Source organism: Macaca nemestrina, chromosome 12 (genome assembly GCF_043159975.1).
Source record: "Macaca nemestrina isolate mMacNem1 chromosome 12, mMacNem.hap1, whole genome shotgun sequence".
NCBI lineage: Eukaryota > Metazoa > Chordata > Mammalia > Primates > Cercopithecidae > Macaca > Macaca nemestrina.
This window is the reverse complement of record NC_092136.1, coordinates 74,349,397-74,367,352: the sequence shown is the minus strand read 5'-3', so window position 1 is coordinate 74,367,352 and position 17,956 is coordinate 74,349,397. Positions and strand designations below refer to the sequence as shown.

At 51.0% G+C, this 17,956-nt stretch overlaps 1 protein-coding gene across 5 annotated transcripts in view; it reads right to left on the bottom strand.

The window, feature by feature from the left end:
• Positions 1 to 17,956, bottom strand: part of LOC105468757 (solute carrier organic anion transporter family member 2B1) — a 64,615-nt gene that overhangs the window by 5,428 nt on the left and 41,231 nt on the right. For all 5 annotated transcript variants that reach the window (XM_011719083.3, XM_011719086.2, XM_071075306.1 and 2 more), the window contains exons 8-11: positions 12,294 to 12,396; positions 7,244 to 7,601; positions 4,139 to 4,304; positions 423 to 586 (exon numbers count right to left, since the gene is read on the bottom strand). In XM_011719083.3, the coding sequence (XP_011717385.1) occupies positions 423 to 586; positions 4,139 to 4,304; positions 7,244 to 7,601; positions 12,294 to 12,396 (791 nt within the window). The remainder of the gene's footprint in view (positions 1 to 422; positions 587 to 4,138; positions 4,305 to 7,243; positions 7,602 to 12,293; positions 12,397 to 17,956) is intronic.

Below are 17,956 nucleotides of genomic sequence, written 5' to 3'. Positions count from 1 at the left end.
AATCATGCACCGGACTGACACAGTTTGGTTTCCTACATGCACCTCCTGCAGCTCATCCATTGCAGGTATGATGTCCTCACCTCTAGAGGCCAGGACAGGGCCCTAGGTATGTCCTCCTCTCCCCTGGGCAAGTAGGAGCCTGGGCTCTGGGCCAGGGAACCAGTTCTATTCCACCCAACACTTGCTATGTGATGGGGGCCAGCTCCTGAACTTCTCTGAGCCTCAATTTTCTTATCTGCAAGATGGGGAGAAAACCTTGCCTCAGTAGGTTGCCATGGGATGAACACAGTTAAGGCCACGTTGTGGGGGCCAGGACACCCAAGTGGCCTCCTTCCTTGAACTCCCCCCTCAGAATTCCTTGTTCTGCTTCTGGTTAAGGACCTCCTGGTATCCACCTGCCCCTGCCCCGCCCCCACCTTCACCTTAGGATGAGCATGAAGGAGGGTGTGTGGGTGAGACAGGCCAGGGCCGAGCCCAGGCTGACCAGGAGCAGGAAGGGCACCACCAGGTGGCTGCAGGTCGAGTCGCAGGATCCCGCCATCACGGGGTTGCCCTCCGCCACGCAGCTGCAGTTGGTATAGAAAACCTGGAGTGGGAAGAGGAGGCAGAGACTTCAAGAGCTCCAAGGGCAGGCAGCTGGCCAAGGGCTTGCAGCAGGGAAGGCTTGTGAGAGGCCCAAGTCCCACGGCCATTTGGGGTAGAGCTGGCTGGGCGTCCGAGATCCTGACCCATTGGCTGAGCAAAGATGGCTTGAGGAGCAGGCACCTCAAGGGCTCTCTATGCTCGAGTTGAGCCTGGGCTGAGGCTGTGAGCAGGGAGAGGGAAACAGAGAGAAAGTAGAGAAGAGGCAGGGACCCAGAAGAGCATCATTCTCCCCCATTCTACACCCCAACTGTAAGAAAACATCCCCAGACTGGCCATGCCCCCAGGCTGGTACCCTGGAGTGTTTGATCCCAGCCTGCACTCACTCCTTAGGTAGCCAGGAAAACCTCCAGCTAAGGACTCTGAGAAGTGATCTGGAATGCCAGGGCCCGCGGGCACCCGATAGAAACCAGGCCAAGCCAAGAGGCCTGGTCTTCTCTTTACTTTTCCATAGACCAGAGCTTCTAGACTCATGTGCCCCAGCCACACAGGGCCTCAGATGGGAGACAGGTGTGCAGGGAGTAGTCCCATCAGCTCTTAAAGTGGCCAGCTGGCCTGGGCAGCTAGAGCGCTCTGAGCATCTCACCTCCAGCCCTGGCAGCTGCAGACGCTTCCCAATGTGAAAAGGGTTTGGAATCCCTGAGGTGGATGCTGGGGGCCTTGGGAGAATTTTAAGCCAGGAGTAGATGAGACTGGATGGTACAAAGGGTGTTCTGGGGGCTGCACGGAGGAGGGACCAGATCAGGGATGCAGGCCAAGGGCCCATCACAGAGTGGGCTTGGGGGTGTATGGATAAAAGGGTTTAGATTTGAAGTTACTTAGCAGGTGGAATAAGAGAAAGGCAGGAGAGAGTGAGCATGTGAGCACTTAGGCTTGGGTGACCAGGCACTCTCCATTGGCCGGCAGAGCCAATGTGCATGATGAAGCTGTGCTGATCCTTCACACAAGGGTCTGAAGACCCTTCACACAAGAAGCTGTGTGACCCCTAAGTGCATATCATCTTACATTGCAGGAAAAGTGGCCCCTGAGCCTCCAAATACAGGCTGGAGATACAATGGAGGGACAAGAAATGGAGAAATGCTAAGGCAAGGTTCCTGGGAGAGAGACATCCTGCCCCTGCTCCTTTTCTCAAAAGCAGAGGGTTGCTGGCATAAACGCAAAGGCTGGATTTTTCCTGACCCTTGGGTTTTTCCTGACCCTTCAGTTGGGTTTTTCCTGACCCTTCATATTCATCTAATTCCATGGCAGGAAGTTTTTCTCATGAATGACTTCAATCCCTCTGCTGCCTCAGAGTCTCATTCCCCCAGAGCATTCAGCACCACACCTGTGCAGTCACCCACCTGCCCCATCTTACCTCATTCACTCACGTACTCATAAGCTGTTACTGCACAGCTGTGCTGGGTGCTGAGCCACCCATCCCTGAGCCAAGCTCACAATCCGAGGAGGCAGACATGTCAAGACACAATTCCAGGCCAGCATGACAATAGTCCCTGAGTGCTAGCCTGGTCTCAGCTGCACCCTCCTCCAAATACTGTACCTAAATCCAAGCCTCCGTGATGTTCCAAAGAGGGGGCTGACTGGGAGGCCAGGGCCTTGGTGTCTAGTCCCAGCCCTGGTATTGAGACTCTGGGCAATGTCTGGTCCTTTCCTGGGCCTCCATTTCTCATCTGTACAATGGGCGTAATAGGAATGTGTATTACCGAGTATTTAAAATTGCCTAGGCACTGTGCTGTGTGCTTTCATGGATAACGTCATGTGGTTCTTTGCTTACTATTTAATGAATTCATGCAGGTAAAGCATTTAGTCAGTACATTCCTGCTCTGTAGTAGGCACTCAATAATATCTCCCCTATTTTACAGACCAAGAAACTAAGGCACTGGTTAAATAATTTGCCTAAGGTAACAGAGCCAGTTAGAGGCAGAACAGGGATTTGAACCGGGTCCCATACCCACAGGAGTTCACTGCTCCACCTGCCAAGGCCTGGGGGCCTCTGGAAGGGCTCTCAGGCCCAGGTGGTGCCTGGCTGGCTTCTAAAGGACTGTGCACCATCAACATGTTCTTCTGCACCAGCCGGTGCAGCCCAGGTCTCTCCCTGGAGGAGCCTCAGCTTTAGATGCTGATGCCCAGCATGAGGGTGGGAGGTAAGAGGACTCTGGAGAGAGGGAGATGTTGTCATAACAACCAGCCTGATGCTGCTGCCCCGACAAATCCCCCAGGCTTCACTACAGCCTGGGGGCCTGAGAAGGCAGACATTGTCCCCCTTTGTCATTTTGGGAAACTGAGGAAAAAGGGGAGGAGGAACCGGCTGGTCTTAGCCTTCCTAAGATTCAGAATGCACTGCTGCTGATTACATTGCCTTCATTTCCCCACTGGGCCCCTTGGCTCTGAGTCCTCAGCTCCCAGCACAGGGCCTGGCCCAGAGGAAGAGATCAGTGAAAGTTTGTTGACTGACTGACTGACTGAATGCTCGCTGGCCTTCTATGTCCTGTACTCTGCTCGCCTGCCCCCACACTATGGCCTCAAGCGTGATCAAACACAGATCTGAACTTGTTACTCCCTTGCTGAAAACCCATCCATCGCTTCCTACTGCTCTCCAGAAAGTCCCCATTCTTGGCCTGGCATTCAAGGCCCCTCTTTTTCTGGGCCCTGCCTTCCCTTCATGAACCCTTGTGCTTCCGCTCCAACAGAAATACTGTGTGTGCATGCTTGCACATGTGTGTTCCTCCAAACCTCTGCTTAGGCCATTTCCTCCTGCCTGGAAAGCTCTTCCCTCCCAAGTCCTAGTTTACCCATTCATTCTTGAATGTCCGGCACAAATGCCACTTCCCGTGAAGCCTTCTGGGACCCACCCCCACCCAGGGGGGATGTGTCTCTTTTCGTCCTTGTATGTACTTGTATCGACCAGTGGTCTTACCTATCAGCACCTCTGGAATTCCTGTGAGTTATTTCCTTTTGCATCTCCCCTGCACAGAGATCTGGAAGCCAGAATGGTTCACCTCTGTGCCCTGGGCCCAGGCTGGCAATGAAAGCTTTATTTTTATTTTTTGAGATGGAGTTTCACTCTTGTTGCCCAGGCTGGAGTGCAATGGCATGATCTCGGCTTACTGCAACCTCTGCCTCCCGGGTTCAAGTGATTCTCCTCTCTCAGCCTCCTGAGTAGCTGGGAGTACAGGCACACACCCTGACGCCTGGCTAATTTTTTGTATTTTTAGTAGAGATGGGTTTCACCATATTGGTCAGGCTGGTCTGAACTCCTGACCTCAGGTCATTTGCCTGCCTCGGCCTCCCGAAGTGTTGGGATTACAAGCGTGAGCCACCGCGCCCGGCTGATGAAAGCTTATTGAGAGAATAATGTTCTACATCTGCCAACAGAGAGAGACAGAGAGAAAAGAGCTAGAGAGTGAGAGCTTGCAGAGGTGGAGAGTATGACAGGCCCACAGAGACAGGGCAGGCAGGGCCCTGAGGGGCAGAAATTGCCACCAGAGGCCTGACTCACCTGGCTTTTGTCCAGAGCATCCTGGACCACCTGGCTCGAGCAGCCTGCGTGGCAGGGTGTGATGTATTCCACACGAGTGCTGGGGTCGCAGACAGGGTTAAAGCCGTCCGACGGGCAGGAGCAGACCTCCATGCAGCTTGGAAACAGCTCCGGCCTAGGCTGGGCACTGGTGGGAGAGAAGGTCAATAGGGTTGGCCTGGCTTCCCTCCCTTAGGCCACTAGCGGGGACCTCCTCAGCCCTGTAGCTGAGAGCAATGGCCAGAGATTTCAGCTCCACACGGAGGATTTTCACCATCAGGGCTGCCCGATGATGGTGTGATAGTGAGCTCCTTGCAATGAAGGTGTGCAAGTATGGAGACAGGCCCCCTAGATCCTACGAGCCTTTGAGCTTCTTCAAACATCTCTGCACCTCAGTGACCCTTCTACAGGGTATACAAGATAAATTCCTCCCAGAAGTTAGTGTCGGATGAAGAGTATCTTTTCCTCAATGAGCTTCCTTTCTCCGAAAATCAATGATTGCTTCCTTTCTCAGAAAATCAGAGCTATGAGTGTGGGACCCGATCAGGAGAACTGACCACCCGTGGGATCTCCAGCCTGTTCCTGCCTCTCTGGGCTTCAGTTTCTCTGCCTGTCATGGCCATCCTGCAGTCTCACTCCCACCACCCTGTTCACTGTGTCCAGGAAACATTTTAGTCTCACCTGCCTCCCTCCGAGGGCCTGCCCCCAAATCCCCGGGGTGCCCCAGCTCCAGGTGGCCAGGGCAAGGTGAAGGTGGGCAGGGGCAGGAGGTCAGAGGGAGGCTTAGTCTGAGGGGGAGGTCACCCTGGGAGGAGGGCAGGGAGGTGGCCCCTGGGACTTAGAGTGTCACCTGGCTTCACACTAGGGGGAAGCACAGCTAACCTGCCAGGGAGAGAGAGGCTCAGAGAGGCTGTGCCTTTCAGGGTCACACAGGGGTCCAGTGGCCAGGCTGCGGAGAAGGCCAGAGGTGGAAGCTGGAGGTCCCTGTCTTGGGCTTGGGGTGGGTGTGGGGCAGAGGCCAGGCTGATCAGTGAGGCTGGGACTGGAGCTTAGTGAAATCTCAGTTCCATGGAGAAGAGGGTGAGCAGGAGCTGGAGACAGTCTCTAGCCAGGGTGCGGAGTGGGGAAGAGGGGCATGGGGCAAAGTGAGCTCCTCTCCCTCCCTGGGGTGAGGGGGCACTCCATCTGAGAGGGAAGGAAGATCATCAAACACAAAATATTTCCTTTTCCTCCTCTGCCAGACAGTGCTGGTGTGTGTCTGACAACGTCTTGGCACATCTCCCTCGGGGTGGGGGAGGGAGTGGGAAGGCTGGCACTGTCTGCACTGAGGGCCCATCAGGAGGTGGTGCCAGGGGACTCTGCCAAGGGAGAGGCACCTCCCAGAACCCTCTGCCAGCAGCTGGAAGGCTGAGCAGATAAGAGTTAGGGGGCCCTTCCTCTGCTCGTCACTCTCATTGACCACCTGGAGCTGATTGCTTCTGTGGGGACAGGCCTGGCTCCAGGCTCTACCCTGTTCCAGCTGTGGGGTAACTTCACCTCTCTGAGCCTTGCTGTACTCATCTGTGAAAAGGGGCCAATAAGAGGACCCATTACAGAGATCCTGTGGGGGTTCAATGAGATGTAATAGGGGAAGACGCTGAGCGAAGGGAGACCTTCGGTTCTTGCAGCTGTTGGGACCTGTGGTTGTGCAGGAATAGGGAAAGTTCTTCTTGCCTAGCTCAGTTGGTCCCAAATGGTCTCTTCAGTGAATTAGAACCCAGAGCTTAGTGAATAAACCGCAAGAATTTAGGTGAGAACACAGGTGACATGAGATGTCAAAGCTAAGGTGTGAAAGGGAGAAGAAAAGAGAGATGGGGCATGTGGGATGAGCTGACTTTTTCTCCCACACACTGTTGAACACATTGTGATAAAATATCCATTGACTTTTTACTCTAAAAATCATTTGTTTGAGGACCTGGCTCCCTTCTCAGACCAGGGACTTCCTGAGGACGTGGCTAAAGCCCCCGCTGCAGTGCCTAGAACAGGGCTCTGCACACAGGAGGCCCCAGTCTAGAGAGCGGAGTTGCCTCCCTGTTTGGGAAGAGGGGCAGAGAATGAAAGGGGGAGGAGGGAAGGGAGATGGGGGAGAGATCAGCGAGGGTGGGAGCTGGGACAGATGGGGAGGGGCTGGGTGCTCCTTGGCCCTGAGCTGAGCCCCCGACAGCCATGCAGGAGGACCCCCGGTGATGAAAGCTGGCACCTGGGTGGAGGCAGAAGATGCCAAGGAAGAGGTGGGGACAGAAAAAGTTGGGAAATTCTAGCTGAGTGTTGGGCCAACTTAAGCCTGGAGCAGTTTCCAGGAAAAATGAAATCATTCCGGAGAAGAGGCAGGAATGTGATTTCCAACATCCTCTCCAAGAAGGCTCCCAAGGGTAAAGGTGTGATGGAGAATTGTGGAGCTAGAAATCAAGAGACTTCCTCCCAGAGGGTGGAGGCAGGTGCTGCCTCACAGATGTGGAAAAAGAATTCTGTAATTTTAGAGTAGTGGAAAAACAGAATTTCAGCTCCCAAGCTCTAAAACCCAAAATATCAGAGGTCTGCTGTGCAATCTTTTCCCAGTGCCTGAGTCTCCTCTGCAGCCTCTCTGATAGGGGCCATCCAGTCCCTTGCTCACTCTCTCATCTCCTCTCGTCCTGGGATGGAGAGCATGCTCCCTTCTGGGCAGGCCATTCCTCTGGCTGAGCTGGGTCCTGGCTCCTGTGATGCGGCCTCTGTCCCATCTCTGTTGGGCCCACAGGGCTTAGTCACTATGGAGATGCCATCCCATGGGTGGCTCTGCCCTGTCTCAGCCTCCACACCCTCCCGGACTTGAGAGTTTCTGCCCCTGAAGTCTCATCCATGCCCCTTCCAGTGGTGCCTGACACCTACCCTGGAGCCTTCTGGAGCACCCCACTGCTTGACTCCAATCTCCAAAGGGCTGTTAAGCAGAGGTGGGGAGGCAAGATTTGAGGCAGCGGGCACCCCACCATCCTGGCCTCTGCCCAAGGCCCCTGTCCTCCCTGTCCTGTCCTCCCAGGCTTGCCTTCATGTGCCCACGCACACACTCACCTGGTCTGGTGGGTGATGCCTGCAATCTGGTGACTGGGGCAGCCGATAAAGAAGAGCGGCAGGCTGAAGAAGAGGCATAGCAGCATCCCCAGCAGGCAAAGGGCACCGCATCCCACGGGGCCCAGGTGGAGGCGCTTGACCAGGACGCCACCCACCACGATGCCCACGATGACTGAAGGGAAGGAGAGGCAGCCGATGAGCAGGTTGGCGTAGGAGGCTGTGATGGAAAACTGGCGCTCCAGGAACTTGGGCAGGAAGGTGGCCATGCCGGCAGCCATGGATGACAAGCACACCTGGGACAGGACCACCAGCAGGAAGATAGGGTGGCGTAGGGTCTGCAGCAGCACCCTGGGGAAGACTGTGGGGGTGAGTGCAGAGGAGGTCAGGGCAGGCAGGGCAGCCAAGCAGTCCAGCAAAGACTGTCCTCCTGCCCTGCTCAGTTCAAGCAGTTCCATTCCTTTCCAACCTGTCCCATTCCACTTAAATCTATTGCAATCAATTTTATCCCACTTGATTCCAGTCCATTTATTCTAGTCCTTTTTTATTTTATTTATTTATTTATTTATTTGTTTATTTTGAGACAGAGTCTCTCTCTGTTGCCCAGGCTGGAGTGCAATGGTGCAATCTCAGCTCACTGCAACCTCTACCTCCTGGGTTCAAGTGATTCTTGTGCCTCAGCCTCCCGAGTAGCTGAAACTACAGGCGTGTACCATCATGCCTGGCTAATTTTTGTATTTTTTAGTAGAGATGGGTTTTGCCGTGTTGGCTAAGCTGGTCTCAAACCCTAGCCCTCAAGTAATCCACCCTCCTCGGCCTCCCAAAGTGCTAGGATTACAGACGTGAGCCACCACACCTGGCCCTTGTTCTAGTTCATTTTTGAAATTCTGTTTCATTTCATTCCATTGAGTTAGACTTTATCTTATTTGATATATATTTTTTTTATTCAATTCTATTCAGTTCCATATAGTTCTGGTCCATGCCATCCTGTTTGATTCAATTTCATCCATCCCATTCCATGTCATTTCATTTTTTCTATTCTACGTATTCATTCCTCTCCCCTGCCCCACACAGTTCTTTCCATCCTGTCCTGCTACAGCTTTTTCCAAGCCACCCAGGCCTTCATCCTCCCTTGCGTCCCAAACACAGGTCTCAATTCCTTGCCCTGACCTACCCATCCCTAGCTTGTATTTCTCCATAGCCCTCTACGTAATGTACTATATTTTCACTCATCTAGCTGTTTTATTGTCACCCTACCAGAATATAAGCTTTCTTTAAAAACATCAGGGGGTTTTGTCTGTTGTGTTGATTACTAACTCTCCAGAGCCTGGGATATAGGAGGCACCTGAATTCATGGGATGAAGGAAGGAATGAATGGATATATGGACTAATATGTAATCAAATGTCAATATGTCTGGGGCAGAATCAAAGACCTCCAGAGAAGGTGAAATCTGAGTCGGCTTGGTGCTGGGAGACTTCCTGGAGGCGGGACAGAGCTAGGGCCTAAAGAATTGGTGGGGCGGGGATCTCGGGAGGTGAAGCAAGGAGGAAAAAGAATTGAGTAGGGACCCAGGAGGGGCAAATGCTTGGAGGTAGGAAAAGAAGTGAGTGTTCTGGCAAAAAATTACCTCCCCAGTCTCCTGCTAGCTCCTAAAATGGTGCCTCATTCACTGGTGCCCCCATTGCAAGTCTGCTAAACTGAAGGGCACAAAAGGGTGGGAAAGTCCTTTCCTCTCTGGGCTCCAGCAGCCAGGTGATGCTCATTGGCAGGGGCAGCCCAGGTGAAAGTGTCAAGGACACTTTCTGTTCGACACGTGAAATCCTCTCTCCACTAACATGTGTTTCTGCCTGCAGTAGGCAAGACTGAAGTCAAATATAAGATATGGAGGGAGAGGAGCAAACCACTTGCCAGACCAGGCTGGTGGGGCCATGGGGGTTCTCTGGGCCAGGTGGGGGCTCCTTCTGTTCCTGCAGCAGCAGGACCAGGGCCTCTGTCATGGGAAGATTTCTGTCTGTCCTCAGAGCAGGGCCAAGTCAGCTGGTTCCCTGGCCCCCTTGGGCCAGGCTAGGATCTGTTTCCTTGGGAGGTAGAAAATAAAAGACAAACAGTTCGGGCGGGGTGGGTGGGGACTGTGGAATTCCCCCTCTTTTCTGTGCCAGGTCTGCCTCCTGTCCCTGGTTCCTTGCTGCACACCACGCATTTAACCAGCATTAGAGTGAAGAGGTGTGAGGCTCCCTCTGACCCCGGGTAGCTGCTCAGCCTTCTTGCCATGAGCTGCTCTGGCCAGGGCATCTGAGGCCTTATATTGAGCCATGAATTTCAGTCTGGCATGGTCCAGGTTGTACAGGTGCCCCTACTGCATGGTAGAGTCCAGAGAGGGACAGGGGCTCGCCCAAGTTCATCCAGAGGCCAGTGTAAGGCCAAGAGTTTCCTAGGGTCTCCTGACTCCTAGTACAAGGTCCATCCTCCCTTCTATCCTCCCTCCCCCATTCCTGTGCCTCTCTGGCTGCCTGACTCCAGAGGGCTCCATTTCATGGATTGCTTCCAGTCCATTCTCCTGCACTGATCACTGCAGTGTGCTTTATAGCCATCCCCCATCTCTCCTCAGCATCCACAACCTGGCTCCGGAATAGGTGGAAAATTCCTGGAGGGCAGAGGCTATGCCTTTCACTAAGATAGGGCTACCTGCAGGGGAATCCCAGGGCCCATCTCCAGCTCTGAGGCAGATCTTTCCCATGAGACAGGGCTTCCCTTAGCACAGCGCAGTGTCTCCCCCATCAGACAAGTCAGGGCCTCCCTCAAGTCAGTGACTCTGTCTTCTTCATCAGCCAGGAGCCTCACCCAGCTAGACGCCAGGTATCCTCTGTCAAACAGAACAGGTTCTCCCTCAATCTAGGGACTATGCTTCTTCCAATTAGTTAGGGGCTTCCCTTAACTCAAGGGCAATGTCTCCCCCCTTAGACAGGAACCTCTTCTACTTCAAGGACTACGTCTCCCTCATCAGACAGGGGCGTTCTCCATCACAGAGGTCAGGTCTCTTCCATCAGCCAAGGTAGGGTCTCGCTCCATTTGGGGACCACGTATCCTCCATCAAAGAGATTGTATCTTTTGCATTAGACAGGGGCTTCCCCTAGCTCAGAGACTGTCTCCCTCATCTGACAGGGGCCTTTCCTAGCTCAGGAATTATCTTTCCCCAAGAGTATAGGGCACCTCCAGCTGAAGGACCATAGTTCCTCCTCCCTTGGCCTTCCTTTTGGCACCAGGTGGTCAAGGCCAGACCCTAGAGTCAGACTGGCCCCTGGAGCTCAGCAGAAGCCAGGCTGGCTCACTGGCCACAGGGCCTGAGGCACCCCTGCCCTGATTCCCTGCAGGCTCATGTAGAAGCTGAAACTACCAGAGACAATCTGGCCTAGAACACTTGCTCTAGGTTCCAATTTCAGCAGCTTCCCTCCGGGCAGAAGCCCAAGCAGTGATTAATAAGCAATTCAGCAGCACAGCGTTCTGGGGCCTAATAGCATCTGGGGGTGGCCTGAGGCTAGGGAGTCCCAGCCCCTGCCTCTAGGCCCAGCACCATACATGGAGTCCAAGCCCTCTCTTTCCCTGAGAATGCTGAAAAAACTGGGGGCTAGATTACCGATATCCCAACATCAAGTCTTTTTTTTTTCAGACAGGGTTTCTCTCAGTCACCCAGGCTGGAGCACAGTGGTGAGATCACAGCTCGTTGCAGCCTCAAACTCCCAGGCTCAAGCGATCCTCCCACCTCAGCCTCCCCAGTAGCTTGGACCACAGGCATGCACCACCAAGCCTGGCTAATTCTTTAATTTTTTTTTTTTTTTTTTTTTTTTTGTAGAGGCAGGGTCTCCCTATGTTGTCCAGGTTGATCTCAAACTCCTGGGCTCAAGAGGTCCTCCTGCCTCGGTCTCCCAAAGTGTTGGGTTTACAGGTGTGAGCCACCATGTCCTGCCCCAACGTCAAATCTTAGGAAGTTCTTCCCAAGAATAGGCCTAATTCCTTCCTGTTGCAGAAATCCTCAGTAAGGAATGAAGCAACCCCTGTGGATAGTACCCTCCTAAACCACAGGCAGCTCAGTTTACTATCCTAGGGCATGGTCAGAACAACAGTGGAACAAGAGTAATAATTGAAATAATTGTACCTTATATATGAGTGCAGTTTTTTTTAATAGCATAAAGAGGCTTTTCATTTTTCATCTCATTTGATTCTCATGATAGCCCTTGAGACAGGCAGAACAAGGATTATTGACCCAATCTTCCAGATGAGGAAACTCAATTTAGAAAAGGAAACTAACTTCTTTAAGATTGTACACTGGTCACTGTTACGGGCAGGACTCAAATCCAAGTCTTCTGACCTGCCATCCGGAGCTCTGTAAGAGCTGGGCACACGGCAGGCACTCACTCAATGCTCCTGGGGTCATGCTCTTGAGAAAGAATGGCCTGGTCATAATGCGTACTCTGGTTACTGATAGACTGAGTTCATAGTCTCATGATAATAGCCTCATGGACCTTAGATCATTGAGTCTCCTCCTCGCTATATAGATGGGGAAGCAGAGGCCCAGAAGAGAGCAGGGATCAGGGACAAAAGCCCAGGTTGTGGATTTTATCCCAGAGCTCTCTCTGCCTATGCCACTGCCTGGGAATTTCACAATTTCCTGATGGCCTCCCATTTGCAGGCTCAGTGGTGGGTGGGAGGGGAGGAAGGGTCATAGAGGAAGGGTCATAGAAGGCCTGACCTTCAGGAGCACAGGCTCAGACCTGAACTCATCTAGAAGCCCTGAGGGTTCTGAGAGCCAAAGAGGGAGGGAAGGGGCCTTGCTGGCCCATGCCTGGCCCATAGGGGATATTTTGAAAGCAATAAAAAATGATGGTCCAGGCAGAGAGGATTGCTTGTGCAAAGACTAACAAGAAGTAGATGGTGCTCACACGGGGTCTGCAGGTAGAGAAGATGAATCAAGAAAGGCGGGAAGGACTGGATCCCGTACAGCCTCGAGGGCCCCTCTGGCCCTGGCTCCCCATAACCTGGTCTAAGCTGACTTACCTTTAATGAACTGGATCACAGTCAGGTTTGGTGCAATCTGGACTAGGCCATCCTGCTTCTTTGTGGACTCCCCAGGGCTCTGCTTAGAGGGAGAGTCCTTGTCCTGAAGGAGACAAAAAACCAAGGACAGTCTGCTGGATACCAGCGATCCCATTCAGAGTGGGCTGTGGGCTGGGGAGGAGAGCTCTTGGAGAGGAGAGGGTGAGGGCCCTGTCATATCTTCAGGAGCAACTGAGGCCTGCAGTGTTCCATTTGTTCTTGGCCCTACAGGTACCCAACAAGTGGTTTTGAAAGAATGAATGAAATTCTTGTGGTTAAACTTCATCATCACCAGTATCCACATGGGTTAGTTGTCATGACCACTATTAACATCATAATAATCACCAACATTTTTAGGAAAATCACCACCATAATCATCATCATCATTTCTATTCCTTTCAGCTTAAATATCACCCTCATTCACATCACCCATATCATTGTGACTAAATGACAAATTTAGTCATGACATTACCATCACAATATGATGATTGCTATTGTTATCTCTGTCGTGATCACCACCACCAGCACAATCATCATTATCACTGTCACCTGAACCTCCAGAATCACCACCACCATGATGATAATCAGAATCATCAACGTCATTATCACTGTCTCTATCATCATCATCACTACCATTGTCTTCACTGAGATCAGTATCACCAGCCTCATCTCCATCGCCACTTCCATCATCACCACCAATGCTACCCAAAACACCAACACACCAGTCCCGTCAATCTTCACTCCCACTGTCACTGCTCCTCTTGGATGAATCAGGTCATACCCAGAGGATGGGCTCAGCTTTGGGTCCAAGCTGTGAAGATGCCCATGGACACCCTGGAGTATGTCCCTCCACCTGGGCGGGGACCGCCTATGTGCAACTTTTGAAAAAGAGGGGACAAGAATATTGTGTGTGTGCAGGGAGGGGGCACAATCACCATCTTCTGATTGTCAGAAATAAGAAAGGAAATAATGATAAATAACGGTTAATGCCTACTAAGCACTTACTATATGCTGGGCACTGTTCTAATGACTAATGCGTAACTTACTGAAACCTCACAACCTCCTGAAGTATATACGTCCCTACCAACAACTTGGAGAAGGAAATAAGCATCAAAAATCATTTTTAAGAAATGAAGTAGATACCATAATCATCACTTTTTGTCATGTAATAAAACTGAGACACAGAGAGAAAATAACTTGTTTCAAGCCACACAGATAATAAGTGGTCCAGCTAGGATTTGAATCCAGACATCTTGGCTCCAGAGTCTGAGCACTTCACTGGTATACTCTGCAGGAAGGGGGCAACCAATGCCAAGGGCACAGAGTACTCTGCCTACATTTCTCTAACAAAACTCTGTGAGGCAGGTACTATTACTGTGCACATATTTTAGATGAGGAAACTAAATCTTGGAGAAGTTGCTATGGGCACAGGGTCATTTGAATATAAGTGAGCAAGTGGAGTGCAATTTAGTTACATTTTTCTATGTAGGCTGAGGTCAGAATTAAAAGCGAAAAATTCCCTGGAAGAAAACTTATGCCGAGGCCGGGTGTGATGGTTCACAGCTGTAGTCCCAGCACTTTGGGAGCCTGAAGTGGGAGGATTGCTTAAGCTCAGGAGTTCAAGACCAGCCTGGGCAGCATGGCGAAACCTCGTCTCTAATAAAAATAAAAATAAATCAGTCAGGCGTAGTGGCTCACCCCTGTAATCCCAGCACTGTGAGGCGAGTGGATCACCTGAGGTCAGGAGTTCAAGACCAGCCTGGCCAACATGACAAAACCCTGTCTCTACTAAAAATACAAAAATTAGCCAGGCATGGTGGCGCGTGCCTGTAATCCCAGGTACTAGGGGGGCTGAGGCAGGAGGATTGCTTGAACCTGGGAGGCAGAGGTTGCAGTGAGCTGAGGTTGTGCCACTGCACTCCAGCTTGGGCAACAGAGCAAGACTCCATCACAGAAAAAAAAAATTAGCCAGGTATGGTGGCATACACTGGTAGTCCCAGCTACTCAAGAGGATGAGGAGGGAGGATCATTTGAGCCAGGGAGATGGAGATTGTGTCAGAGGCGTTAGAATCAGAACGATTCCATGTTGACTGAGGGTTAGGAAAAATGAGGCTGGGACTTGCTGGGCTACATTCCCAAAAAGTCAGGGCATTCCTAGCCTCTAGATGTTGATGGTTAAAGGAACAGATTGAAAATGTTTACTAAATAGACCCAGACTTAGGAGTGTCCTGATATCCCGATGTCTTGAGAGCAGAAGCATTCCTAATTTTGCTTTAAAGATAATAATATCGATTCTTGCAAAATATAGTAATTAAGAAAATCCTTGATCACAAACCCTTGTAGCAGAGCACATCTCCCCATGATCTTTTTTCATCCTATATAAACATATATTGTACCTAGGGTGGATGCGTTCCTCCTCTTACTTTCGGGAACACCCTGCTCTGCCTATGGAGTAGCCATTCTTTATTCCTTTACTTTCTTAATAAACTTACTCTCACTTTATGGACTTGCCCTGAATTCTTTCTTGCATGAGAGTCAAGAACCCTCTTTTGGGGTCTGGATCTGGACCCTTTCTAGTAACAGTTGCAGTGAGCTGAGATCGTGCCATTGCACTCCAGCCTGGGCGATAGAGTGTTTCAAAAAAAAGACTTACCCGCAGTGTGGACAGTAGTTTAGAAGAGGCTGCCCTGGAAGGAAGCAAGCTCCCTGTAACTAGGAGTGTGCAGGCCAAGGCTTCCCCAAGTCCAGGGCCAGGGTGCCATGGGCCATAGGGAAGGAACTGTTGGGCTGGAGAGCGCTCATTTGGACTTCCTGGTTCTGCCTCCTCTTCCCATGTTGCCTGTGAGGTTCCTACAGGACTTACACTCTGGTTGGGTCTGACACTTTCTCTTTCTTCTCCCATCTCGTTTTCTCTGAGATCATCATGAGGCAAATTCTGGATTTCCCCACATTTCAGAAGCTTCATGTCAGCCACCACCTCTGGGGGGATCCCCTGTTCCATGCCTCCCCCACCTGGCTTCCTGATGTGACTGGTTCAAGACTAGTCTGTCCCAGCAGGACAATTCATTCAAATATTAATTCATGTGTTTGTTCCCTTGGGCTTTTTTCCCTTTCTTCTCTCTTCTTTCATTCCAGCAGGGAGCAGGCTCTGGGGTTCCTGTCCTCAGGGGATGTTTGTGACATGTCAGAAAGCAGTAATAGGTTGCAAAGATTTCCCTTCCTGTCTTTTGTTTCCAGAGTTTGAGTCCCTTGAGGAGGTTCTGCTGGGTGTTGTGGTGGGTGTGAGCAGAGAGGGAGGCTCTGAGGATGAGGGGAAAAGAATACCATCTTCCCTAAAATAAAGCCTGGAAAAGAGGAAGGGGCAGAGACAGAGCAGTCTGTGGGTTCCATGAGCAGCAAGGTGCCACGTACCCTCTGAGACAGGGCCCACGGAAGCAATTCACCTCCAAGGGGCAGGATGCACGGTGACCTAGGGAGGCTGGGCTCCCATGTTCCCAGTCCCACCAAGACCTCTTCTCCAAGCACGGTAAGGGAACCACATGGGCCAGGATGGCAAGTGGGCATCACCATAGTGACCACAGTGGGCTGATGCTGATGTCTGCTGAGCGGGGGGCGCCCTGGTGCTTGGGCACTGTGTAAGACACAGGACCTTTGCTTCACCTTGGTCAGAGAGCTCTGAGAAAGGCTGAGATTGAATTTCTTGATGATCTGGCAGGATGGGCATTCACAGTAGAAATTAAGTTGATTTCTAAATAAAATAAAGAATGTCTATTTTATACATGCTTTAGGTCTGAGGCAAACCTTATTTGACAACTTTCTCCCTTGTGGACCCTGAGCTCTGCAAGAGCAGGATTCACGTTTATCTTGTTTTCTGTTCAAACTCTTGTGCCTAGCAAGGGCCTAGGGTGAAATAGTGGTTCAATTGAAAGAGGAGTGCAAGAGATGGTTCTAACCAGCAGTGGGTGTAGCCAATGCCAGGCTTTTGGGGGAAAAAATGAAAGCAAGAGGAGATGCCATCATGCTCCCAGGGAGTTCTTGAACTGCTGATGGTTCCGAGACAGGCCAAGGGTCCACAGAGCACACCAGGGCTAGCGGAACTACCATTCCAGGACATGCCAGGCCACTGGTATATGGGCTGGTAGCTATGCATACATGAGCCTGCTCCATCTTCACTGGGACCTGCCAGCCATTCCTACACTCCTTTACACATGAGCAAACAAACTCTGAAGGTAGGCAACTTGTTCAGCATCACATAACTAGAGAGTGGCAGGACTCAGATCCGAGCTCAAGCTTGCCTGAGTAGAAAACTCATGCTTTGACTGGGCTCACATCTATAATCCCAGCACTTTGGGAGGCCAAGGTAGGAGGATTGCTTGAGGCCAGGAGTTTGAGACCAGCCTGGGCAATATAGCAAGATTTCATTTCTATAAAAATGTTAAAATTAGCTGGGCATGGTGGCGTGCACCTGTGGTCCCAGCTACTCAAGAGCCTGAGGTGGAAGCATCACTTGAGCCCAGGAGTCCGAAGCTACAGTAAGCTATGATGGCACCGCTGCACTCTAGCCTAGGTGACAGAGCAACACCTTGACTCAAAAAAACCCTCATACTTTATCCACTAAGCCCCCTGAGTCAGACAGCCCTGATAAAGGACTGGAAGAATGTTTGTGGTGTGATTTGAAGGAACCTGAAACCCTACCTTTTCTTATTTTTTTGAGTAAGGCAGCCTGCGTGGATTATTCATTTATACCTTAGAGCTGCACTGCCTCATACAGCAGCTACCTGTCACGTATGGCTCTAAGCAATTGAAATGTGGCCAGTCCAAATTGAGATGTGCTGTAGGCATAAAATACACGTTGCATTTTGAAGACTTAGTATGAAAAAAGGAAAATGTTTCATCATTAATTTTTTACTATTATATGTTAAAATGAGAATATTTTAGATATAGTGGTTCTAATAATATGTATTATTAAAATTAATTTCTTTTACTTTTGCATGTGGACAAAAAAATTAGAATTACATATGTGGTTCATGTAACATTTCTTTTGGACATGCTGCCTTAAAGAGATTCAGTGAATCCTTGCTCCTTTCTGAGTCCCGTCTGAGCTCTGGGAGAGTGGTCTGGGAGGGGCGCCACAGTGATGGGAGGGTCCTGGATAGCTGAGAGAGAGTGCTGGAGTGAGTGCTGCCCCAGGAAACAGGAGGACAGGCTGGGGACAGACTGATCACTTCCCAACATTTTTTATCAGGAAGGGGCAGGGTAAGCAGAATCTTCTGAGTTCCTTGCCTGGGTTCCCTATTCTCATAAAGAGTAAAAACAACCACAATGTCGTCTGCTCCCATGTGTACATTCCTATTTGGTCTACACTGCACTTTTTTTTTTTTTTTTTTTTTTGAGGCAGAGCCTTGCTGTGTCTCCCAGACTGGAGTGCAGTGGTGTAATCTCAGCTCACTGCAACCTCCGCCTCCCAGGTTCAAGCAATTCTCCTGTCTCAGCCTCCCGAGTAGCTGAGACTACAAGCACACGCCACCACACCTGGCTAATTTTGTATTTTTAGTAGAGACGGGGTTTCACCATGTTGGCCAGGCTGGTATTGAACCCCTGACCTCAGGTGATCTGCCCGCTTT